The sequence below is a fragment of the Heloderma suspectum genome, chromosome 8 (genome assembly GCF_057233095.1).
Source record: "Heloderma suspectum isolate Gila_16-S chromosome 8, 16-S_ref, whole genome shotgun sequence".
NCBI lineage: Eukaryota > Metazoa > Chordata > Lepidosauria > Squamata > Helodermatidae > Heloderma > Heloderma suspectum.
Window position 1 is genome coordinate 37,993,979 of NC_139465.1, and position 27,039 is coordinate 38,021,017.

The following is a 27,039-nucleotide window of genomic DNA, read 5'->3' on the forward strand; positions in this document are numbered from 1 at the left end:
CCCCAAGCCTGCTGAATCTGATACTTCCCTCTTGTGATAGATGGTGCTGGTTTGTCTACATAAATGCTGGTACTCCAGAGAACTAAGTTTGCTATAAGCAAGGTTGGTCCAATGCATCTTGTCGCTGGAGGTGGAGCAGCAAATGGTGCCCCCCGCTCCAATGCCAGCCACCTCCCACAAGTGCCTCTCCCTGTCCCAGACCCTAACCATACAATCATAATAAATGGGAGCGCAACCCTATGGCCACTAGACACTGTCTAGACAGCCATAGGATTTTTTGGTTTCTGGAAACAGAGGTCGTCTGACCTCAGTTCCCAGAAACCACACTCCCGTCCCCCTCGCAGCCAGCACGGTTCTTTCTGCACTGCTGTCTCCGCATTCATAAACGGAGTGTGGATAGGGTGAAAAGGGGGCGGTCCCAGGGGTGGGGAGGCCACAGAGGCGGCTTTGGACAGCTTCCTATCGGGTCTCCAGGCCCGTTCTCTCCCCCTCCCCGAAGCTGCAGCTAGATGCCTGAAAATGCGTGTCTAGCCACAAATGCAGGGTGGCTGGAGCACAGAGGCGAGGATCCCCTCTGTGCTCTGTCCACCCTGCATCGGATAGGTGTCAGCCTCCGAGTTCAGAGGCTGATGTCTGTCTCAATGGGATTGTGCCCTAAGTAATCATTTGCTTCTGACACCCAAAATCAGCTGCTTGAGACAGGCGACTCAGTCTGCCCAATGGTAGGGCCAGCCCTACGACAGTGTATATTAAAGGACTTCACCAAACATTTGCCAGCTCTTTTTGTGAATCAAAAGTAGTGCCTCCACAGGGGGGAAGCTCAGGTTCTCAGTTCAGGCTGGGCATTGGCCAGGCCTCTTGAGACTCACTGCTGTGTTGGATGAACACAGAGTGTGGCCTAAAACCCACCATACATTCCTGTACAGCTACACATGACAGGGGAACATTGGCAGTAGTGGGTGGAGAGTTTGTCTGGCATTCCTGGGGTAGAATCCAATAGGGCCACTTTGCCTCTACTGGTTCCACTGTGCTTGTGAGATCCAGTGCTCGCACAAGGGGGAAGCAGCGTTCCTTGCAGCAAGCCTGAAAACAAGCAGAAATGCTCATGTCCCGAATTGGGCTTGTCAGTGGAGCTCCCTTGTGCAGGCTCCACTGATCTGCACCCTTTCAGAAATGAGTGTTTTGGCTGGTTTCTGATTGCTTCAAGAACCACTAGGTTTTCACTGTGTGAACAGAAGGTCCTGCTAGCAGCTGGGCACTACTGGATACTGCCCCGGTCCCCACGGAGCTTCACTGGTTTAGATGAGTAATGAAAGCAAATCACTACATACCCCATCTCACCCCAAATCTTAACGGGCCCACCTGACCCTCTCCTGAGCATTATCCCATGGCCCACCCTGAAACCCCACTGTGTACCTGATCACCTCCAAAGATCACCAAATCTGTTCTGTCCAGGCAGATAGTTTTATTATTCTCTTTGCTCAACATGATTTCTGCATGGACACAGTGGTAGTGAAACATTCGCCTGTTTGGCTGTCCCAGTGAAGAAATCAATACTAAAAGGCAGCTCTAGGAGGAGGCTTTAGCTCTAGGCGACAGGGATGTTTTACCTCTTCTGGGGAAATTTCCACTTCGCTTGCTTTCATGGAAGCACTGTCATGCCGCACCTGGAAGAATTCAAATTCAGAGCTAAGCATAAGGTAAGACCCTCTGGTAGGCATGAGATGGGAGACCTAGTCCTGCCCTATTCGACTAGCTGGTTTCTCTTCTCTGAACAAGTGTGTCTTGTGATTTGCCTGACCGAGAGAAAAAACAGTGGCTGTATGGACAGTCCCCACTCATAAGAACATAAGAAGAGCCATGCTGGATCAGGCCAAGGGTCCATCTAGTCCAGCATTCTGTTCACACAGTGGCCAACCAGCTGTCGGCCAGGAACCCACAAGCAGGGCATGAGCGCAACAGCATCCTCCCACCCATGTTCGCCAGCAACTGGTGTACACAGGCTCACCGCCTTTGGTACTGGAGGTAGCGCATAGCCATCAAGACTAGGAGCCATGGATAGCCTTTTCCTCCAGGAATTTGTCCAACCCCCTTTTAAAGCCATCCAAATTGGTGGCCATCACTACATCCTGTGGTAGCGAGTTCCATAATTTAACTATGAAGCCCAACACACTCAGCAACAGTTGTATGGATCCCAGCTGAGTGTGTTGGGCTTCAAGAATTAATTGGGTTGTGGTCCTTGAAACACTCTTCAAGCCAACTAACACAAAGTGGTACCACAAAATATATATTTATTGGTCAAACATTATTCAAGAATAATGACACTTTGAAATGATGCAACGAGCAAAACACGTTACTACATATAATGCAATTAGGATGATTAGAAGCATAATAGAAATAGTAGCTAGCATATTTCTTAGTAAAATTAAAGTTCTGTTCTTCTCAACCAAAAAGGCAGTCATCATTAAGATCTTACAGTTACCTATCTGGCTAGCGTGGTTTGCAGAGCTTAGGTAACCATGTTTGATAGGCATCTCCCAGGATCTCTCTGGGCATAGAATCATAGAATAGTAGGGTTGGAAGGGGCCTGTAAGACCATCGAGTCCAACCCCTTGCTCAGTGCAGAAATCCAAGTCAAATGAGATCCAACTCTTGCTTTTTTTACCCTTATTTTGATGACCAGGACTAGATCTGCACTAGTCCTTTGTATCAGTATTGAAGCGTGCTGATAACTGTTGGGGCACATTATGCACTCCGTATACCACTTCTCTAGCATTATTTCCCGCTTTTTATTCCGTATTATCCAAAATACTGCAACAGGTGTCATTGTGTGTGCTACAAAATATAAATGTGCAAGAGGGATGTAGCGTCACCATGATGGGATTGTATCTATATGACATGAGAAGATTTGGCCCTGATCCTTAGTTTCAGACTAAGTCATACTGCTCTAAATAATAGCTCTAGTTCTTTTATCTTAAACTCACCTCTGTGCATCTTGACCTTTTGGACTCATAGTTTCTACTCAAGTGCTCTGAAGGGCCTCTCTCTAGTGCAGCCAGATTTACTACTGACTTCAGAAGCCCCCTCGTGAAGGTTTATCTCCTCATGAGGTAATGAGCTTTTTACTTCCAAGAATTAACCAACTCACTTGTGACAACTTTTTTGCCCCATTTCCAAGAACACTTTCCAGTTCTCAGAATTATCTCAGAACAGACACAGTACTAATAACATCTGTTACTAATCTGTTACAACTAGCATACATAGATTATTATGAATAGCACTCCTATGAAATCTTATCGACAATACATATTACATTCATACTCTGTAACATGCAGAGCTAGGAATATGTCTAAAGGGCATTTCTTTACTAAGTGTCTGAACCAGTTCACAGCTTGTCTGAAGCATCTTTGCTGTATATCCATATTTTCAAGCCTATCCTATGCTAGGCATCAACCCGTGTAATTCATAATGTCACAATATGAGAATTGGCATAACTGAGTGTACATAGAACCACTGGCTGGTTTCACACAAAACAACAAGCCAGAGTACAAGTTGAGTATGGGTTGTTGAATCATGAGCTGTTGCTGAATCATGAGTTGTTGTGTTGTGTGAACCCAGCCGCGCTAACAAACCATGGCTTGTTAACCACAAACAACCCATGAAGAGAACCCATAGTTTGTTGTTGGGTTGTGAACTGTGGGTTGTTTGTGGTTAACAAACCATAGTTTGTTAGTGTGGCTGGGTTCACACAACACAATAACCCATGATTCAACAACAACTGATACACAACCCGTACTCTGGCTTTCATGTTGTGTGAACCAGGTCATTGTCTTGATACCACCTCCCTGCTTTAAAAAGAGGACAGGCATCAGGCTCCCCCACCCCCTGGTGCCACCCTCCATCACTTAACACAATCAGAACAGGAGGGTTTCCTTGCCTTTCTCCTGTGTTACTTCTCCTTCTTTCCATTTGCCCTTTCGACCCCAATATCTGCCCACATTTTAGAACACATGAGCTCCTCTGGGACCTTTCCCTTGCTCAGTTTCCATAGGGGTCATAGCAAAAACAACAAAGATTCTTGTGGCAACAAATATGGTATGGCAAACATAGTATGGCATAAGCTTTTGTGGACTGGAGTCCATCACATGCAAGAAGATTAGATAGATAGATAGATAGATAGATAGATAGATAGATAGATAGATATTAGATAGAGAGAGACAGACAGACAGACAGACAGGTGCACACACATATGAGAGTAATTATCACTGTCTGTACTCTCTGCATTTCATTTCCCATTGAACTCACTGTTTACAACCCACCCTACTCCCACCACTGTGTGTACAGTTTGTTATGCCATAATAAATGTCTAGTCTTTAAGGTGCCACAAGATTTTGTTGTTTCTCTTGCTTAACGTAGGATGTAATAATAATAATAATATGATAATAACAATGAAGAATATGATAATGATAATAGTAGTAGTTGTCTTCAACATTCAGCTATTGACATTTGTAAGATTTTATATTCACTTATCTGTTCGTAAGGATAGAGAAATAGAAAGAAAATAAATCTAACCAGTTTCTTATCAGATTATTAAGTAATTTATTTATTTATTTATTTATTATTGCATTTATATCCCGCCTTTATTCCTCTTGCAAGGAACCCAAGGCGGCTTAAATTATCCTCCTCCTCTCCATTTTATCCTCACAACAACAACCCTGTGAGGTAGGTTGGGCTGAGAGTGTGTGACTGGCCCAAAGTCACCCAGTGAGCTTCCATGGCCGAGTGGGGACTAGAACCCGGATCTCCCAGCTCCCAGTCCAACACTCTTGCCACTACACCATACTGGCTCTAAGTAATGGATACCAATTGCTTATACTTGATGCCTTGCATCCTTTTTTTGCCTATTCCTCTCTCAGTAAGCAAAGTAAGACTACCTTATTGTTATTTTTTAAAGGATCCATTGAAAGAATTTTGCCCTACCATAGACATCTCAAATATGTCGAATAAACTCAGTGGGTTGGATCCTGTGAGTAGAGCTCAAGTTATGGGATGCTCCCCCTGGTGGAAGGGTGGAAAGGATATTTTTGCCCTTTCTCTGTACCCTTGCCCCTCCCCCAAATCTGCTCCGGAGGGTTGGGGGACCCTCCAAAGCACCATGGGAGGTGGTGAAGGTAGGGTCAGGAAAAATCATCTCCCCCTAACAGTGGAAGCCTCCACTGGATCGAAATCCCTTCTCCAAATGGAAGGAACCCTGTACATTTGCGGAAGGAGAAGTCTGGAACCAAGCCATTATCATTATATGTCAAACTTTTCTTAACCAGTAATCAGTGAACTATTTTTTCATCAGGCAATACATTCTCAGCCAGTTCCCTCCTTACCTCTTGTTGGTGCTACTTTTTCAAAAGACCAGCAAGATTTAGGTCCAGTTCGCAAGACACGAGGGGGTTAATTTACCCTTGAGTAGCTGCAGCCTGTGCTGGACACTATGATGAGTATGCATGCCCTGACCGGGGGTTGCCGTGGCTTGAGGGTTAAATAACCATTGCATAACCCACTGTCTGTTTTAGGGCTATGCGGGGGTGGTTTAACCTTGAAATAACCCCTGCCAGCTGGCTTCGCACAACACCGTAAGTCACAGCAACCTCTAGTTGGGGCTTGAATGTTTGTAGTGGTGGCTGGCAAGCGCCACGGTTCCTTGAGGATAAACTCAACCCACGATGGGTTGTCATGTCGTGCGAACCAGATCTTAAAGTGAAATGTGTTGCAAGTCATATATCCCATTATTTCATGAATACTAATCAAATAAGCGGACCTTTCCTTTCTACAGTTCCATCAAATGTGCAATAAGATGATAAGTCTATATTTAGCATTTTTTCTTTTGATCGTTGGCTTAAGAATGTCAGCAGTTGAGCCTCTCTGCATAACAGACCCTCTCTTCAAGTAATTGCCCTTTTCACCCTCTTGTCACTTTGAAAACCCCAATAAAGACCTTCCCTCCTTCCTGCTTTTTGCTACTGAAAATATGTAATTTTTGAGCCCATTCCTATGCCATGCATGCTACAGCAGGATGCAGAGATGTCCTTGTCCCCTACACGCAGACTTTCCCCTTAACGTCCACACACACAGATGGGGCAGACCAGTTTCTCACTTTCTCCCACCCTTGCAGTAGATGTAAGCTGAGCATCCAAATAGCTGAGGTGATGCACTACAACTCCAAGCATCCACTGTTAGCAGCCAAGCCACACTAAAGCCACAGGATGGGTTTCAAAAAAAGAACCAGCATGGCCCAGAATGTTGTTTTATTTTTAACCTTACTTGTTCCACCTCCCGGAAAACGCGAAGGAAATTCTCTCTCAGAATGCCCTTCAGTTCTGCCTCACTCCAGCCTCTATTCAGCAGCTCCTCGATCAAGGTTGGATATGTGGAAACATCTTCCAGTCCTTTGGGATGTCTGTTAGCAAAGAAAACACGGAACAACTCACCACAAAACACCTGCCCTCCTCTCTGCAGGAATTGCAGGGACTGGGTGGGGGCCTGCTTATACTCCTCAGAGCAAAGCAAGGACTGAATTCACTTAAACTGCCACAACATTCTTCTAGCAGCCAACTGGATGGGTCATGGCTGCCTGGGAGCTGCTGGGAGTTGTAGTCCAGCACAGCTGGAGGACACCAGGTTGGGGAAGGCTGACCTATGGGGTTTGGTATGTTCCGTTCGTTTGTTATTTCCCAGGGAAATGCATGAGCTTGACTTCAGTTCCAGCAATTCAGGCTTAGTAAAGTACTTTGTTTAGGTATAGTTTCCAATTGCAAAATTCACACTCCTTATGGCAGAGGAAAATAGGGTTTGTTCAATTTGTCTGGAAGAGTTTCCAGGCCTGAAAAGCTTAATATGGCAGAAATCAGTGTGCTGGTAAAGGGGAAGAAAGCACTTTTCCCAGCATGGAGATTTACACATCCAATGCATTGAAACAAGTACTTTCCTCCTTACAGAGCAGGATGAGTCCCCCTGCTCTGTGCATTTGCCAAGAAAAGCAGAAGTTTTTATATGGGAGAGAGGGCCCAATCTTTCTCAATCACTTCTTCTATGAGTTTGATATGGAATGGGGGAAAGCTCGAAAGAAAAAAGCAAGTGAAGTGTGCTATTCACAAAGTATATGTGCCATGAGGTGACTCGCCAAAACCAAGAGGAACTGGATTCTCTTTACAGGATAGGCTGCAGCTCAGTAGTAAAGGACATTTATTCATTTAATTTCTGCTTTGCATGTGTAAGGTTGTAGGTTTAATCCCCAAGGAAGGACCGGGAAAGACTCTTGTTTGAAAACCTGAAGAACCACCGTCACTGTAGACAATATTGTGGTCTGATTCAGTATAAGGAAGCTTAACATGTTCATCCAAAGATGCCTTTGAAAGACACTTTTATGTGATGTGCAGATCACATGGGTCAGAGATATGATGTACATCCAGCCATCGGACTTGCACGAATGCAGGCACAAGCCTGATCTGTTATTCCATACAAGTATGATGGATTCAGCCAGGGTAGCAGGGCACAGCAAAAGTCTTTGAGGTGGTGTGGGAAACCACACAGTATGTGCTTCAAGGTGGAAACAATAATTACTTGTCTCTGAATGCACAGAGGAAAGAAGATGAGCAGACTTGCTTCCTTACAATGTTCATTGTAAGAAAATCCCCATAATTTTCATGGCGGCCTGCAGGACATCTGGGTATGGAGCCTATGGTGAATCTGCTCTGGGTTTCAGTCAGAACTTCCACACCTTGCATAGCTCCTTTAGAGTTCTGACTGAAATCTAGAGCAGATTCACTACCCCACTGACATCGGAGCCACCAGCCTCCACTGCACACAAGGACACTAAACAAGATCACTCACTTGAAGATGAAGGCTGCAATCCATTACAGAGTTAGGAGTTCTAGATTGTGTGTCATGGTAGTAATTATTAAGCAAAACAGTGTTTCTCCACGAGATTGAAAGTAACAGTTTAAAAATTTCATAATTTGCGGCACTGATGTATACAGTGCATGAGTTCTTGTACCAGACCAATAATGCTTGCCTCAAAATTCAAATATTTTTGCCATAGTTTTTCTCTGTTACATTAAAAAAAAAAAAGATTTAATACTTGATGAATGGTTGTGAACTGAGTTTTAAGGGATAAGCATACAGGGGAAGATATTGGTCTTTAAAAAAATGTTTCAACTGTTTTAACATGGTGTTTTATTCCTTTATCTTTGCTGTTCACTGCTCCAATATCTTTTGATGTGGAGCAGTATATAAATATTGTAAATACATAAATAAATTTGAATTAAGGTTTTGTTTAAAGCAACCTTGTTGTAAAAATTAATTTGATATTATAAACGGATTATTTTTAAACAACAACAACTGGATTTATTTTTTTTAAATAACCCATTTATATCCACCTGGTTTGTTCACTATTTCGAGATTTTCAGAAAGGGAAGCATTTAAAAGAGATGCAGAGTCCATCGTTTCCTCATGAGGGTTCCACATGGTTTGACCTTGCATCTTAACCTATGTGCTAAACCCATGTGTGTTTATCTGTGCCCAAGAGGGAGGCCGTGGTGGAGTGTGAATGCAGTGCATTTAGGGTCAGCGTGCAGGTTATGAACTCTTTAAATGATAAGCTGGGCTGTATGGAATGTTGCGGAGTAAGATACCTTTTTATGCACCTCGCGTCTTATACAAATCCACCTCGTACTGAGGAGCAAAGACATTAAAAACAGTTCTACATCATTTTTACTAACATATTCACTCCATCGTAGTCTGCACCAATTCCTATGTATTCTGAGCCTATTGTTGCCTTGATGTAGTCAAAATGATCTAAAGGAATAAAAGAAGAGATTACAGAGTATGAGTACATGACAGAGCAAAAGGGTAACATGACTTGGAAAGACTGAAAATATGTATAGGCTGGTGTGATATGGAGTGGGCAAAGATTGGGACAGGAGTGAACAGACATGGCCATCCCTACCATTAGGCAGAGTGAGACAGCTGCATCAAGCAGCAGATGCTGAGGGGCAGGAATTACACATAGACTGGGTTTGCACAACACTCTAATCCACATTCAGTGTGGGTTGTTGTTGAACTGTGGGTTAGCATGTTGTCTGAACTCAGAGCATTTTCCACAGGGTGGCTTGTTAACCATGCAGTGTGGCTTACTTTTCTCAAGCAATCCATCTTAAGTAGCCATGGTTTGTTGCTGGGTTGTTCAGAGTAGTTTACAAGCCACACTACATAGTTAACAAGCCACCCTTGCAGAAAATGTCTTGGGTTCAGACAACACGCTAACCCACGGTTCAACAACAACCCACGCTCTACCACTGGGTGTGGGTTAGCGTGTCGTGTAAACAGCCCCATAGCTGGCCTGTCCTGCACCCTCTAAGTTCACCTGGTGTCCTCACGTGCAGAAGAGGATGCTGTCTTGACACCACTATTGAAGTAAGACTTAACAGTCAGTCCAGTCGGCTTTTGTACATGGAACGGGCAGGGAGGTGCCATCTTGTTCTTCAGCCCAGGCAGCAAAGTGTCATGATGGACCAGCTCTGGGATCAGAGCTCAAGTCCCTACTAGGCCATGAAGCTCAATGGGTGGCTTTGGGCAAATCCTTCACCTTCACTCTACTCTACCTCACAAGATTGTTGAGATGATAATTTATGTGTGTCATTTTGAGCACCTCAGATGAAGAGTGGGATATAACTCCGAGAAATCCAAAATACATAAGCACAACAGGAGTGGATGGTTTCTTCAGCAAATTTCCTCAGTGGTGGGCTTCCAGGGTTAAGGTCCACCCACTCTCGGTAACTGGATAACAAACAAGACTCAAAGGGGCCAGAGCTACTCAGTACAACTGGGTGAAGTAACATGTGCATGGCATGGGACAGTGAGGAGTGGGGGCACATGGCATTGCAGTAGGTCTTTTCTGAAATTAAATGCCCCCTTCCAATCCTACACTCTTAGGGTAAAATCCAACTAAAGACCTACTTTGAATAGACCCACTGAAATGAATGGGACTTAAGTCAGTCATGACTAATTTACATCCCATTCATTTCAATGGGTCTACTCAAAGTAGGACTTTAGTTGGATGTTGCTCTTAGGTCCAGTATGTACATTTCCAGCGATGTTGTGATTGCCTCTCGAATGTGACTGATTGCTCCCATACCATTCCTGGTAACATTTGAAGGAAGGCGATCATGTGAACAGTGCTGGCAATGAAGTTGGTTCTCATGCCAGTGGCACCAATCCTCAGGGGTAACGCTGGTGTGGGCAGTAAGCAGTGGTGTAGTGCTATATTTTCAAGTGCACGTGCTCATCATAACAGTCCCCAAAGCCACGCCCCCAAGGAGAGTCCAAAAATTACAGGCAGCTGTGTTGACTTGTCTCAACAAACCAGTTCTAGCAGTTTTATCTCCACCAGGAGCAGGTCTTTTGTAAAGCTAATGGGTCTTTATTGCCCATTGAAGACCAAGCCACCATAAAATACTTTGCATTACAACTGAGAATAATATGTCATTGCTGGGAAAATCCATTTCCCCCCAGCTACTGCAAGGATTGCAGCTAAACTCAGAGGGAACAAGGGATTCTGAGTGAGGCAGCAGGTGATGTCAGCATCCCTGCTAACCAAAAAGTGCTGGGGCTGCATCCTTGCAGGCCAGACTCCGCTACACCGCTGTCTGTAACCACATTGCTGGCCTCATCCACAGGTCCATCTTTTTTCCGAATGTTCCTCCGGCTGATCCCTTTTCCTCCTGTGCTGGAGAGTCCTGAGAAAGTGAACCTCACTGGGCAGTGGGCGGCCTGATTCAGACTCCAAAAGGGCTCAGCTGCCCCTCCCGGCTGACAAGGATGGTAACTTTACATTCTGGCCCTGTTCACATGTAACAGGAAGCCATGATGGGAATTTCCGCTAACCATGGTGGCTTTGCATGTTGCATGGGGGGAGAAAACCACGTTCCTCATGGTTAGTAAGCTACCCCTGCTAGCCACCTCCTGAAAAAGGGTTCAGGGACCCCAGGGTGCATCTGGTGGTCCTTCCGGTGGTTAGAACAGGCTCCGGAGGACTTCCAGGCCATGGCCATAGAGCGTCCACCACTGTGGGTGATGCTCTAGCTGCCATGGACTTTCTCTATGGTCACATGGCCATTTTGGACACTGAAGTAGCCACCAGGAGCCCATTTGCACCGTGGAAGACGACGGGATGCTTGGTAACCACACCAGGAAGATCGCCAGGTGACTGTGGAGGGGTTAGCGGAACCACACGCACTGCATGGTTCCTGGCCGCATGATGGGCACGCTCGTCATTGTTTCGCTCCCCACCCCATAGTTATCATAACCACCCTCCCCCCATGTGCATCTGAACAGGCCCTCTATTTAGTCAATTCATAAGCCATCCTTCAGTAACAAGGCTCTTGCAATGGTGTAAAATTGAAAAACGAATAGAAATACAGAACAAAAAAAAAACATACTGTCACAGAACTGGGGTACAAACCCCACTAAAATCCAGGAAAGCTATAAAACAATACTAAAACCAATGGAAGAAACAGCAAAGCCGGTGCTAGGGAAGTTTGACTGGGCAGGGCATTCCATATTTGAGGTGCCACAACTGAAAAGGGCCTGTCTTCAGATGGTGGGGTGAGCGGGTAGAGAGCCCGTGATGAAGAACAAAGGATTCAGGCAGGCTGATGTGGGAGAAGGTGGAGCTTGTCCTTCTTCAGAGAGCTCTACTGGATTCAGGGGCTATGAGGCCTCATGGAGGCAGTGGAGGCTGGTGGCTCTCATGTCAGTGGGTCGGTGAATCTGCTCCGGGTTTCAGTCAGAACCAGCCAGAACTCTAAAGGAGCTATCGAAGGTGCAAAGCACCTTGGATAGCTCCTTTAAAGTTCTGACTGGTTCTGACTCAAACCTGGAGTGGATTCACCACCCCACTGACATTGAAGCCATCAGCCTCTACTTCCTGGAAAGATGGTCCTGGTTCAGGGTCAACAGCTGAAGAGCTAATCAAGCAAAGGTATCAGGAGGACCCCAGACTATAGCAGTCCCCAAAGTGTTTAATCCTGCCCCTTCCCTTATTTTCTACAAGGATTTACGCCATAGCCACAAACCTGCTAGAGTTGAGACATCAGCTGGATGGTCATCATAGGCCAGAAACTTGATATCAAATGTCATCATCACAATTCCTTTGTTTTCTTTCTGCATGGTGGAGGAGAAAATAGTTGGCTCGCCAGTTCTCTATAAGCCAAAGACACATTCAAGGCCTGCTGTCCTGTGCAACTGTCTCTTGTGAGCTTGGTGCGGAAGTGTCATTTATTCAGATTTTACAGAGATCACAATGATTTGTTGTTTCATTTATCACAACTTTCCACAAAGGAGCTGTGTCATAACCTTCCAGTCTGCAGCAGAGCATTTGGATGAGGCACAGGCTACGTCCTTATTCAGGGCCCTTCCAGCCAGAAGACACAGGCCTGCCATCGTCCTCTGACTCAGAGGATGAGTCCCCAGCAGTCACAGAAATCTAAGACTGCAAAATCAGGTGAGGGCCCTTTAACAGACTTGTCAGCGCTTCCAGCAGGGGCGGAACGGACCACACTACAGGTCTTGTCACCTTACAGTAGGCTTCAGTTGGCTTTAGCTCCCTACTGAGACAACATTGTATAGAACTCCAGCCAGCAGGTCCCACATGGAGCTATCCGAGGTCCTGTTTTCTTGTTCTGACTGCCATCAGATGCTACCAGCTTCCCTTGCAAGCCTCAAGGGACCACAGAATGGGACAAGCTCAGAGTGGCGTGCATAGTTTCCACACACACACGCATTCCTGCACACACACACTTCACCCTTACCTGAGGGCTGAGAGAGAGTGGCTGGCCCCAAGTTCTGGGTAATGGTAATGTTGTTGCCGTTATCCTGAACTTGGGACCTGTATTGGCTGTCTATCTCTGCTTGTGGATGTCATGCTGGTCATCTTCCCCATTGATCTTATCACTTCAGTCTCCTGGCTCGATCCCCTGACTCCCTGGCTGTCCACGGGGTCTGCTGTCACACAACAGAATGGAAGTGATACTGATCCAGGTTTTAAGAAATGGATCATATTTGTACCTACCTGGACCCTCCTTGCATTGGACCTTAGTGGAGTCATTTCCCTCAATTATTATGCAGCTGGAAGGAACCATATCCCCTAGTCACCTACTGTGATCCTCTTCCCCTGATTCTTCACAGCTGCACAAGAGAAGATAACACTCACCAGACGTTGCAAAATATGGTCAGGGACATTCCTTGGCTCCTTGAAGACTGAGAAGGCTGCTGAATGACTGAAAATCACCGGTGCTCTGGAGATTTTGAGGGCAGCCATTGCAGTTGTGTCAGATGTGTGGGATAAGTCTATCATCATACCGAGGCGATTCATCTCCTTCACCACTTCCTAGCAGAGAGTAGGCAGATAGCGCTGTTCGTTTTATGAGTGTGACCAAATATAGAGCTCAGCAGCAATTTCGCTAAGGTCTTATGATGCTCATAAGACTCTAACGCGGGGGTCCCCAATGTGACACCTGCAGGGACCTCCAATTGTGCCCAGGAAGTTCTCCACTCCCTGGCCCCTTCAAAATTGTATTTTTAGTAATTTTTTAAAAACCTTGAAAAATGTTAGGGCACCAGGTTCTCCATCCTGTTCCTAAACCTGCTGCTGATCAGCTGTTCAGTGGGCAGGAAGAGAAGGAAAGAGCTGCTTCTGGCCTCCACCCAATCTTCTTCCATCCACACAGACCTTTCCCCTTTGCTCTCTCTTTCTACTCCAGCCTCTAGCCTTGCCATTTCTCTCCACCCAACCCCTTTCCTTGCTATTTCTCTCCCTTCCCCATCCCTAACTGCCTTCTTTCTCTCCCTTTGTAGCCCCTAGCCTTGCTCTTTCTCTCCCACTCGCCCCTTTATCTTGCAGTTTCTCTCCATTCCCAACCTCTAGCCTTGCTTTTTGTCCCACTACCTCTTTACCTTGCTGTTTCTCCCTCCTCCTAGCCTCGCTCTTTCTCTCCCCTCTACCCCTTTGCCTTGCCATTTCCCTTTCTCCCCCAGCATCTAGCCTCACTATTTTTCTCTCCCCCACTTCTTTTGACTAGCCAAGCCCCCATGGCAGCCATTATGTACTAGCCACATCCTCCATGGGATCCATTTTGTGGTGGCACCCACAGCAGTTTCTCGAATTCCCAAATGTGCCCACAGGTCCAAAAAGGGGACCCCTGCTCTAAAGTGTGGCATTCTTTTCTTTCTTTTTCAACATGTGGTTTGAAAATGCATGTGGGGGGGAAGGATGAAATCATGGAAACTCTTTGAAAAAAGAGAAGAGCAAAATTCCAAGGATATTCTCTGTCATTCAGTTGACCTAGGGCAAATTCCAACTCAGTGGGCCATAGCTCAGGGGCAGAGCACCTACTTTGCATGCAACAGGTCCCAGGTTTGTGTTGAGAATATTGCAACCTTGCCTGAAAGTTACTGGAAGGGGACAGTATTGCAATTAGTTAATTCATGGGAATTCAGATGACAGCCAGTTTTAGGAACTCTATTGCCTACATTGTGGTTTCCAGTGATTTCTTCCTTTTGCTCCTCCCCTTCCTTCCCCCACCCCTCACCCTCTCTTGCTGACTTCTACCATTGCTGGGAGCATGTGAGTTTGCTCTCTCGCTCCTGTCAGTGTAATAGAACACAAACAGACAAAACAAACTTTTTTTGAAACTGTATGCTGTACCTGCATTGTATATGCAAGAATATTTTGAGTAAAACTCTTGTCTTTCCTTCACTGAAGAAAGGTGTGGCCTCCTTTTATTGTGGTAAGGTGCATGGGGGACTGGTAAATGCTTATTCTGTTTTGCCTTTTTGTTTTTCCCTGCTAAATGCCTTTCTAAACAAGAGGTATCATTACTAAATAATCTCATCAGTTTAATCCCAACATCTCTAGGTAGGGCTGGGAAAGAATCCTGTCTGAAATCCTGGAGAGCTGCTGCCAGTCAGCATCAATAATACTGAGCTAGCTGTACCAACGGTCTGATTCGATATGAGGCAGCATCCTATGTTCCTGCTTATGAGAATAGTCACAAGATCCATCATCTGCAGTGTGAAATGGCTTTGCAACATTATTAAAGCCAAGCAAACAAGCAAGTTGATTGCTGGATTAGCTCTCTAACTTGCTTCCTTCCTCATGTACCAGGGAGGCTTTCTCCTTAAAAAGAGAAGATGTACACTGGGACCATGTAGAGTGTCCCCCCCCCCACACACATATTCATCATTCTTCACCCTACCAAAAAGAAATCCAAAAATGTATTTTCTTTTAATGGAAAAAAATGCTCTAGAAATTAGAAAGAAGAGGTGTGTTGATGATGGAGGCACCTTCCATGGCTGACTGTTCTCCACATTAGCTGAACCACAACCACTCTTTAAACTAAGAGAACCGTTCCTTACGGAGCATGCCCCAGGACATCAAAATGTCTGTTTGTTTACAGAACAGCAGAGGCCCTATCAAACAGCCTCTTCAAATATTATGTCTTTCTTCACTGTTACTTCTACATCTAAGAATTCCCACTTTACCAAGATGCGTGTCTATGATCTTATTCTGGCTGATTCCCTGTACGCAGAGCTGTGTGTAGTTTGTACTTCATCAAACAAATCAACATTCTGTGCCCAGACGACACTGATTCTACAACAACAAAAACTAGATTGTGTAACCCTGGTGTCTCCAACATGACAGCAGACTTGGTGCCCTGCTACACTTCCTGCCCCTCCTGATGGTTATTTTGTTTCTTAAGATATTTAAAAAATTTAATATCTCTCTCTCTCTCTCTCTCTCTCTCTCTCTCAGTCTCAGTCTCAGTCTCAGTCTCTACCTGGGAAGTTGGCATGCTACAAAGCAAAATGCTCCCTTTTACTGCCATCTTTATTTAGTTTCAGAAAAGCGGTTTTGTGTTTTGGAGCTCAGACAACTACATCTGTTTTGTACTTACATTCTTGAGCAAGTTACTTTTTCTTTCTTTTTTAAAAATCTCATCAATTTGCTTATGGGAAATGAATGTTTTGTGGCTGGCTGTGTCCACCATGGGAGCCATTTTTTGAATAGGAAAGCCTCCCATGGCAGCCATTTTGTGAGAGTGCTCACAACACTTCCTTAAAAATCCAAATGTGCCTACAGACCCCCGGAAAGGTTGGGAACCCCTGGTAGTACACATTATTCAAGTGAACACATTTTCTTTTATATTACATGAATGATCCAGTAATTCTGCAATGTCTGTTCTGCTTTCGGCCATCATGGGATGGGGCAAGGAGCAATATAAGACATTCAGACAAATCTGACCAAAGTAAATCTGTGCTCTCCCTTTGGCACTCAGCATTGGACACACTTCTCACACCTTTTCAACAATAAAGGCTAAAAACTTGCTTTTGTAAAAACCATTTGTGTAAAAAAAAGAAAGAAAAACAGGTAGGTTTGCAGTGCATCAATTTTATTTATTCTGTTTATTTAAAATTCTTTTCAGGGGGCTTTTAAGGAGAGAACCCTTTCACTGGCATTGCTGTAGGAGACTAGAAGGCTTCTTCTGAAGAAAATCAGAGGTGAATAATGTAAAGAGAAGTATACATTTACTTACTTCACCAAAGGTACTTAATCCATTAATGTTGCGATAAAGGTTCTCTTCTACTGATGGTGATGCTTCTGCCCTAACAAGCAAACAAAATATACCAAAAAAAAAATAGGTTACTCAAAAATCTTAACATGGACACAGAAACATGCCAAACTTTAAAGTGAAAGAGGGTTACAAAATGTTGTCTGCTACCCTGATGGCATGGCACTTTCAATATGCAGAACATTTGTAGATCTATGGTTCAAAGGAACCAAGACGCTGGTTCGTCATCAACTTCTTGGTCTCCATGAAAACAGAATGGGGGCATGCTGCCGAAATGAACTTCCTAAGTATCTAGACTCTCATTTAGCAAACTGACCTCCCCTATTACGACTTGGGCTGAGAAGTCTTCTTGAGTTGAAGAAGATCCACCTTGGCTGACCCGCAACACTCAAACTGAAACAGAAACCAAGAAGAAGCCTGCCAGGGAAACTTGTCATGGGCTGACTGGAGAGGTGAGTGCCTGCCTGCTGCAGCTGGTGGTAGTGCTGCTGAATGGGAGTTGAGCCAGCTGAGGCTGTGCTGCATGCTGGCCACCCACATCCATTTGTACTCATCTTAATAAAGCACACCATCCAGTTCTCTTGTGTGCTCTGTAACCATTTAATAAACTCAGTGTCTGGCTACAGTCTTATAGCAGGACTGTGGCTCAGTGGCGGCAGAGCCCCTTCTGTGCATGCAGAAGGTCGCAGGTTCAATCCCCGGCATCTCTGGAAAGAGCTGGAAAAATTCCTGCCTGGAACCCTGGACAGCTGTTGCTTCCAGTCAGTGTTGACAATTCTTGGCTAGACAGACCACTGGCCTAACTCATTATAAGGCAGCTTCCTGTGTTACACAATAAAATATATTTAGTGCCCTAAGTGGATTATATCTTAGAAAGGCAAAAGATAAAGGAATACCTGCGTGTTGGGAATCAAGGGCTGATTTAAGATATATCTTTTAATGAAGCAATATGACTGTATTTGGAGGTGTTCTTGGTCCCACAGCCATGACTGCCAACGCTTTTCTGGTACCCTATCATATATGCCCTTGCACAAAGAAGGTGAGGGAAATGGTGCTCAAAAAATGGTGCTAACCAGAAAACACCAAAGGTTCACTATAAGAAGCTTTTTATCTACTGAACTAGGATGTGATTAGCACATCAAAGTACAAAATTTAAATTTAAATCCAAATAATATATCAACCCCAAATCTAACAAAGAAATCTATAATCAACATGTCAGTAGCTTACTCAAGACTCTTCATTCAAATCATTTTGGGGATAGGGTTCAGCACCTTGGATAGCTCCTTTAGAGTTCTGACTGGTTCCCAGAGTGGATTTACAGCCCCACTGACATAGGAACCACCAGCCTCCACTGAATCAAATATATTATTAGAGGTTTCCTATCAGATTTCTGTCTATCAGTGTAGGTTGTCTTGCGGCAATATTTGGCTACCCTCTTATACTTGATAAAAGACTGTTGATAGCCCTGATGTTCCTGAGAGTTGTCTGCATGGGAGCCAAGGTGGCCCAAGAAGGCTAGGTGATGGTTGGAGATGACTCACCTGGGTTTCCTCACTCTAGCCAGGGGAAAGAGACAAGGGGTCTGAGGGTGAAAAGAAAAATAGACAGCAGTTTTGAACAAGACAGAAGCCTGGTTCACACATAGCAAGAAGACATCATGGGGGAATTTCTCTGTGGGGCTTCCTATCTTGGCAGTGGCTATCATTTTGAATATTCAGAGCATGGCTGGGGTGTGCTGTAGGTTCTCATTACGTGTGAACAGTGGGTTGCTGGGGTGGTTGGCAACCCACCCACAACCCTAAAACAGTCCATGGGTTCTGGGTGGCTTGTCAAGCACCCCAACAACCCACCCTCCCTGGGTTCACATGTAACAAGAAGCCATGGCTGTTGGGCTTGGATTACCAACCTGGTGCCTATGGGCAGCACAGCCCACCGTGGCTAATAAGCCATGGTGGGTGCAGTGATCATGTGAACCAGGTCAGAGAGTTTTGAGAGAGAGAGAGAACGCAACCTGTACATTGTAAAGAAATGCAAATATTACAAAACACCAGTAAGCCTCCAGAAGTTTCCTTCCAAAGGAAAGCAAATCCAAGTATGTGGTGCACCCCTAGAAATTCTCAGCCCTTGGAGAAGTGGGGTGGGCGTAACAGTATGTTTGTTTACATTAGACTTGCATTTCAAAAACGTGGGCATTTTTGTGATCTTTCGGTTGGCCTAATAGAGGTATTCCACTAAGATGGATTTTTTTCTATCAGTTAACACAGCTACCTTTGGTTTTTGTGATTCTGGCTGGTTCTGACTGAAACCCAGAATGGATTTACAGCCCCGTTGAAATCGGAGCCACCAGCCTCCACTGCTCTAGAGGCTAGCTCCAAGTCCAGCTTTGTAACCATCACATGAGTTGCAGAGCCTAATTGTTTCTCTCTCCCTCACACCTGCTTTTTGTAACATCTTGTCTGATGAGGAGATCTGGAGATCTCAAAACCGTGCACATTTTTGTGATCTTTTCATTGGGCTACTAAGGGTATTACACTAATATGGATTTTGTTTATGGTCAATGTGAATTAGAACTTGTGTTGGTCACATCACAGTTCACTCAGTAGTCAGGGCAGTTCTTTATTGTGATCTATTTAACCACTTAATCTTGATCCACAACCTCTTCCTATTGCCCCTGGCTCCCTGCTCATTTGTCCCTAGGCTCCTGCACCAACTGGTATGTCATATCGCCATACCAGTTCCTTACGTGTTTGAACTGGTGTTGGCTACTTTTAGAGCCCCCAAACAGAAGAGAAAATATTTTCAGGTGCCTGGAAAAAAGTGTATTATGCCCAACACATTTTGGAAAGGACTTTCCTTCCTCAGAAACCACTTACTTTTCTCCAAATACATCACAAACAATCCTTCCAATGTTTCTGTTGTCTTAAAATGCTTCTTCGACCTTGAAAAGAACTTTTTTCAGGCACCTGAGAATATTTTATCTTTTGTTTTGGGACATGTAAGTTTCTTCCTCTCTTGCTTTTTCCAAGAGCACCACCTCTTCGAAAGGCGAAAGATAAAGGAATACTTGAACGTTGGTTACCAGGGAGTGCTGCATTGTGGTGTTAGCGTCAAATACCGAATGCCTAGATCATAAAACATCCTCAGAGTTGCAAGGCTGTTGTCAATGGCATGACCTCCATCGATACCAATCAAGCTTGCTATCTTTTGACTGTCAACAATGCCTGTATTTAAGCAGATAGACAGATCTAAAGTTGGAAAGGATGTTAACACTGAACAGTCCAAATAGAGCAGCTTGGTGGGCTGATAACTACATGAGCTGTTCTGTCACTATGGGCACATTTACAATACAGACTCTGGGCTTCTCCACATGGGGCTTTTATCCCGAGATTGAGATTGCTTACTCACAGAAGTTTGCGGGTCCTTTACATGACATCAACAACCTCTCCCATGGTTTCCGACCATTTCCACGGCTTAATTTGAAAAGAAAATAATGAGCTAACAAAAAGAAGTGCTTTGAATTGGGTTGTATTGTGCAAAGAGGAAGTGGCACTATAATAACAGTGCCATCTAGTGGCTGTATAATAAAATGTATAGAACTTTCAGATAAAGGGGAAAAGGGGTGGAAGGGAAGCACATGTAAAGGGCTGAACTTAATCCCGCAAAGAATCCAGAAGCATTTTACTAGCATTTTACTAGGTTGCCCTGCTAAAATTGAGAGATAAAAAGCCTCTGTGTGGTGAACCCCATAAGTTAGTTTGCCATTTCCTTCTCAGTCATAGCGTACTTTAGCAATTGTATGAAAGGGATAAGAAACGTTAAAAGAGAATTCTTAGCACTTCACCAAGCTACATTTCCCAGGATTCTTTGTCTGGGTATGCAGGGGGAGTCATGCAGTTAAAGTGTTAAACTTAATGTAAGTTTGTGCTGTAAATATGACTCTTGGTGGTCAGATCCCCCCCCCCTTTGTGATATATGTAAAGATTTTTTTTAAGCTCCTAGTTTCTTTCTGTACATGTTCTGCCATGATGCCATAACCCCAAAGTCCAAATAGGACATGTCCACACCACAAACCTAAACCAGTTTACTTCTCTTGGCTTCCCCATTGCAATCCCTAAGGTTTACTATGAGTACCCACTTAGCAATGTCACCAGTTGCAAAGTATGAATGGCACCTACATATATGAACATAAGAACATAAGAAGAGCCATGCTGGATCACAGCAAGGGTCCATCTAGTCCAGCATTCTGTTCACACAGTGGCCAAACAGCTGGCCACAGGAAACCCACAAGCAGGACACAATTGCAACAGCACCCTCCCACCCATGTTCCCCAGCGACTGGTGTACATAGGCATACTGCCTCCAATACTGGAGGTAGCATATAGCCATCAGGACTAGTAGCCACCAGTCACTGACTCTCGGCTTAGCCTACCTCACAGGGTTACTGTGAGGAGAAAATGGAAAGGAGGAGGACTATGTGAGCCACCTTGGGTCCTGGCAAGAGGGGGAAAGGGTGGGATAGAAATGTAGTAATAAATACAAATAATTAAATAAAATAGATCAGGATTGCAAACCTATTTCAGTCCCAAGGGTGCCAAATGTGATGCCTGCCTGGGGAGCACATACGCATGCTAGGTTCTCATGTTCATTCCCTAGCATTTCCAGCTAATAGGGCAGCATAGTGTGTGATGAGAAAATTCTTTGTCTGAGACCCTGGAGAGCTGCCACTGTAAACAATACTAAGTGAGACAGACCAATGCTCTGACTCTGTCTAAGGCGGCTTCTTATGTTCCGAGTTGAAGGCAGCCTATTGGTTGAAAACCCGGTTATGGATCCAAAGAATCAAGAGTGCAAGATGAGTTGGGCTTGAGCTCCCCAAAGAGCATCTCTTCCAGTGCCACACAACAAGTGACTTTTGAAGTTGTAAAAGCAGTCTATAAGGGCCGGCTCTGCCATTAGGCAAAGCGGAGCAGCCAGTTCAGGTGGCAGATGCTGGAGGGCGCCAAGCAGTGGCGAGGTGTCGGGAAGAGAGAGCTGTGTATGCCATGCAGCCTGCCCTGTGCTTGTTCTCAGGTGCAATGGAGGATGGCGTCCTGTCAGCAGTGGTGAAGTAAGGCTCAACTCAAAGAGAGCTTGTGCTATTGGGTGGTATAGAAATGAAATGAATAAATAAACTGCCAGCCCAGTTGGCTTCTGTGCATAGAATGGAGAGGGGGCGTCATCTTGTCCTGCCTCAGGCAGCAAAAGATCTTGGGCTGGTCCTGGCAATTCATAATATGGTGGAAGTGAGGTGGGGGGGGGGGTCTTCTACTGCATGTAGATTAGGGATGTCCATCACTGGGAAATCTGGTTCTTTTTTTTTTACTTGATGGAGTTCCAGGGCTTGTACAATTTGATCTGCACTTGCAAGCCAAACTCTGGGCTTTTTCCTGAAAGGAAAAATTGCACACACACACACCCACAGATTCTTCAATTTGTGCAAATTTCTGAGCAATTTGTGCAAATTTCTGAGCAATTTGTGCAAATTTGTGCAAATTGCTCAGAATTTTGTGCAAATTGAAGAACCGGCGAAAAAAATATGCAAGATGCCTGGAAAAATCTGTCAACCGATCTGACTCACCACAGACCGAGTTGGGTGCCGGAACGAAGTCAGAGGGGCTGAACCTAAGAAAACCCGTCGAATTCCACCTCCCAAATGGATTTCTCTGACATCCCTACCTTAGATACACTTAAATACCTCTCTGAGTCCCAGCTCAGTGCTCTAAAAGCAAAGGAATATGAAAAGTCCTCAGCTCACCTTGTGAAGATGTCACCAGTTCCAATTCATCGTAGCTTTGGCACATCTGCTTGACAATGTCAATCTGTTCCAGGGCCAAACGTACTGCATCTTTGTTCTGAGAACCGCAGAGCGTTTGTACTGTCCAAAACTGAAAGACACATGGAGTGTATTTTTTTTTAAATTCATCCTGTATCTAAGATGCAGATATGCTATGCTCCTCCTTGGGTCAATATTTTTTTAGATTCACTGCTACAGAACCTCTGTGTTTCTGCCGTAGAACTCATCTGTATTTGCAGAGGATTCTAGGAAGTATTTTAAGTAACATTCTGCACAACTATCTTCCTTCATAAAAAAGGCACTGGGGATAGGAATCCAGACTGGGACTGCGATGTGGGGAAAGGTTTTTGGTTTTTTTTTAACTCTTTCCTCCACCAAGACTGGCATCAAGGGTTAGCCACCTGTCAAGGCCCCACACCCCAGCAGGGCCCTGCTGGCTAGAGTTCCCTGGAGTTGTTCCTCTTCTTCACCACTGAAATGTGTTCATTCACCTGCATCTCACTCTGGTGTCAATACTTCGAAGCCAAGTGATGAGCTGACTTCAAGTGCAGCCATCACCATGGAAAAGACAATATTCCTTTAGTAAAGTCTTTGAGGTCTGTGTTTTTTTTTGGTTTTTTAAAAATATCTCTTAATGTGTGAGCACTCTCTTTCATCAGTGCTCTATGTGGGGTTAGGATTTCATCCTGCAACTTTTTAGTCAGATCTATAAGAACTCCACGTACGTTCATAATTAAAAAGCCCGGCCTAACCATCCCACTTCCCGTTTTCTCCATTTGGGGAACTGAGTATAACAACACTTACAAAAACCAAAAATCCATGCATGTCAATTTAAAAATAAAAAAGCCCTTTGACACAAGGCACATTGCTTTCAAATAGGGGGATCACAGTAAACTGCTATAAGGAACAACAGAGTGGGCGAGTCTAATCTATGCAAATTCAAACAAACAATCTATTTCATTTAGAAATAGAGCAGTACCAGGAGGAGGGCCTTTTCTGCTGTGTCACCCTGGTTGTGGAATGAGCTTCCCAAAGTGGTTTGCCCGGTGCCTGCGTTGTGCTCTTTCTGGCGCCAGGTGAAGGCCTTTTTTAAAATGTCCTAGGCATTTTAGCATTCCAGTCCTTTAGCTCTGTTGTTTTAAATCTGCTATTGCACTTTAAATCTCTGCATTGCTGCCAGGTTTTACTCTGGCTGATCTGTTATACTGTAGTTTTAAGCTATTATATTTTATATTGTATTTTATGCTGTATTCTGTGGTTTTAGTTTTTGTGAACTGCCCAGAGAACTTCAGCTTTAGAAATGTATACAAATGTAATAAATAAATACATTTAGGGTTTAAAAGGGATGGGTGGCATTTAACAGAAGCCCCCCTCCCCATTATTAGTGGAGTGGAGAGGTTGCTGTGAGGGAGATAGCCACACTAAGCCAATCTGTATTGGGCCTGGCTGCAGCCACATCTCAATGCACAAAGGAACCAGGAATCTCACGATGGCTGTGAAACCCTTGATTTTCACCCCCTGCCTGATCACCTTACCACTCTACCAAGTATAGAGAATTAGCTGGGCCAGTAAGGAAGTCCATAGGAGACAACACTACCACAGAAGATAAGGGGTCTGTAGTGAGTTTGTTGGTGAGCAATGAGTGGACTGCATGGCATTCCTATATGCTGCTGGTAGCTACACAGAGACTTGGGTAGCGTAACATAGTGTGTAGATTTAAGCAGGCTTAACTACCCAAAGTGGGCCTCTCACTAAGCTAATTGGTATCAGGCGAGTACAGCTTCATGCGTCAACAGTTGTTCATCTGCTAAACCTTTGCCCGGTTACCTCATCCTTCTGAGATAAGAATGTTGTTCTTTGCTTCCCAGGAGAAGTGGAATCCCTGCTGCTCCTTCTGAGAAGAGGGAGAGGTGTTGCCTGTCAGCTCTTGAATTAAGGTGAGAGAAACATAAAATCCAGCCCACAGGCTTTACCCTTTGGTCTTCCTCCATGGGGGAAAGCACGCTACCAGCCTGGAGATGCTTGTGGCTCTAGGAATGACTTCTCATCTATTTTGGGGTCCCAGAAAGACACCCATCTTGTGACAAAGGTGCCTGCTTTGTCAATTGATGAGTAGGGATGCTGGAGAAATTTGAGACGGACTAAAATGAGCTCGGATTTCTAAGAATCCGACCTGTGGAATCCACTGCACAGCGACCCCCTCAGGCCACGCTGAGTCCATGGACTTTTGGATGATTTTTTTTTACTTTCCTGAAATGTACGCATATAAATTCATAGGAAAATATGTAAGGTTCTGCTGAGGAAATGTTGAATGGAATGGGAATGGGGAACAATACACTAAATGTTACGTACTAAGGTAAATTATGTAAATACTTAAATAAATATGTAATTATTTATGTATTTTTTTGCATGATGAAAAAAAAATCACATCTGTGTATGGGCAGATGACAGAACAAAAGGCACCTGACAATCCGTGAAACACAGACGGAGAGGATTTTACACAGTCCATACATCCCTACTGATGAGAGATGTGAGCTTCCTTTGCATATTTATTCTGCATCAATAAACTGTCGTCTGTTTGCGCAAGTGGCTTTGCTTCATCTCGGTAATCTAAAACAACCTATTTGGGCTGGGCCCTGACAGAATCAAGACCCCAGATCAACACAGGACTGTTTTTTGTAGAGGCAGCCAGAAAAAAAGAAAGACAACCACTTGATGGCAGGGGTGAAGACCCCAGGAGGAGAATGGCTAATTGGGGCTACGTTAGCTAGCTAGCTGTCTGACCTTCCTCTCACAGTGCACACTATAGTGCGTACTGTCCACAGTGCTTAATGTAACACGTAGTTTGACTCCTTGAGCCTTTTTACACAAGGCATTTATTGTGTGCTTGTGATTCCTCATTCATGGTAGTTTGTGGGTGGTTTACATGACATTGTCATCCTCCAGGGCCTCTCCTGTGCTTTGCAACCATTACAGAGTTGCTGTTTTTTCCAACAAGGGAAGTCTGGTATTTCTCTGAATGGCAGCATGAAACCTTGGTGTATTTGCACAATTCCGCTCTGCCACAGCACCACCTAGTGTTTGTGTAATGGAACATATAGAAAGGCAAATAAAGAAAACCCCTGGGAAAAAGACACACATGTAATGTTACCCGCCTTAATCCCACAAAGAATCCAGAAGCAGAAGCCTTGGTAAAGTGGCGGGTTAAAAGCCTCATGTAGAAAAGCCCCTAGTTTCAAAATCCATACCACCTACCTGAACACCAACATGGCCAGCCTGGAGCTTCTGAATGTTTGTGAGTGTGGAGTCAATGGTCCTTAAGTCAACTTTACTCAGCTTGTTTTTGTAGAACCATGTCAGCTTCAGTGGCATGTCATTGTGTCTGGGAAAAAGAAATGACGTTATAGCAGTATAGACATGTGGCCTGTCTTTCCCCAGCAAAAGTTGCTTCTCACCAAATGGAAGCTCCTTCCCAGTACTGTATTTCACATACTTACTTCTTTGTATGGAGGGGAGTATCATACCAGGAGGTGTTCAAAACTGTAAATATGGTGAGGCTACACACACCAGCCCTGTAACCTCCACCCCTGACCTCTCTGCATTGACCAGGAATGTCCGAAAGGAGATTGTGGGCTTTTCTAGATGAAGCTTTTAACCCACCACTTTACTGTAACTTCTGCTTCCAAATTCTTTGTGGAATTAAGATCGGATCCTCTACACATTTTTTTTCTGGGGTTTTTCCTTCTCTGCCTTTCTCTATGTTCTGCTACATAACCTCTAGGTGGCGATGTGGTATAGCAGAATTGCACAACTACACTAGCATTTTATTCTGCCATTCCCCAGAATACTGGACTTTTCTGGTCACACACACCCCCTCCCACAAAAATGCTTGGAAAACATGGGAGAGGCTCTGGAGGATGATGACGTCATCTAAAGCACCTGCAAACTACCGTGAGTGAGGAATCACGAGCTCACAATAAATGCCTTGTGTAGAAAGGCTCAGAATCTTGTGGCAACTCACTGTTTACAATTCTCCCCACCACCCCAGCCATATGCACTGTATATAAACCTGAAGCTCCCCATAATACTCCATACATTCGATGAAAAGGGCACTAGTCCACAAAAACGTATACCAGAATAAATTTGTTAGTCTTTGAGGTGTCATAGGACTCTTGGCTGGTTTTGCTGTTAATAAAGTTTCTTTGAGTTGATGTTCATGTAGAACATGGAGGCACATGGGTGGGGCCTATGAGAAGCAAGAGGATGTTCTTCTAATGTTTAATGTTTAATAAGACTTATAAGAGCTGCTGGTGGTTTTCAGGCTCCCTCTCCAGGGTCTCTATAAGATACATTTCCAAAGACATTTGACATACCCATCAATTAAAGGGGCTTCTGCCATGAGATCAAGAGCCCTCTGACTTAACGACTTCTCAGCTCTGGAATCCGAAACACCACAAAGCAGCAGCAGCAGCAGCAGCAGCCACACCGGAAACAACTTCAACAGAATCCTCTTCGAGTCCATCAGCAT

At 44.6% G+C, this 27,039-nt stretch overlaps 2 protein-coding genes across 2 annotated transcripts in view; both read right to left on the reverse strand.

Moving 5' to 3' along the window:
* LOC146339031 (dipeptidase 2-like) overlaps nucleotides 1–1,667 on the reverse strand; it is a 62,775-nt gene extending 61,108 nt beyond the window's left edge. Inside the window, exon 1 of the mRNA XM_084811990.1 lies at nucleotides 1,611–1,667. The gene's annotated coding sequence lies outside the window, so the exon portion shown is untranslated. The remainder of the gene's footprint in view (nucleotides 1–1,610) is intronic.
* Nucleotides 829–27,039, reverse strand: LOC146339032 (dipeptidase 3-like). Its single transcript, XM_084812892.1, has 12 exons — nucleotides 26,885–27,039; nucleotides 25,767–25,893; nucleotides 22,473–22,602; nucleotides 19,759–19,900; nucleotides 16,644–16,713; nucleotides 13,262–13,438; nucleotides 12,126–12,213; nucleotides 8,780–8,847; nucleotides 6,493–6,500; nucleotides 6,316–6,451; nucleotides 1,611–1,667; nucleotides 829–1,083 (listed from the first exon to the last, which is right to left on the reverse strand). Exons 1-12 carry the CDS (start codon nucleotides 27,037–27,039, stop codon nucleotides 829–831), a joined length of 1,413 nt encoding a protein of 470 aa, XP_084669018.1.

What these genes read in the sequence shown, in the direction of transcription:
- LOC146339032 (XM_084812892.1), bottom strand. Translation starts at nt 27,039, where the DNA reads ATGCTGATGGACTCGAAGAGGATTCTGTTGAAGTTGTTTCCGGTGTGG. An exon ending in CTGGCCATGTTGGTGTTCAG is followed by an intron (nt 22,603 to 25,766) that starts GTAGGTGGTATG and finishes TGTGTCTTTCAG; the next exon opens with TTTTGGACAGTACAAACGCT. An exon ending in TGATGTCTCAACTCTAGCAG is followed by an intron (nt 8,848 to 12,125) that starts GTTTGTGGCTAT and finishes TTATTCCTTTAG; the next exon opens with ATCATTTTGACTACATCAAG.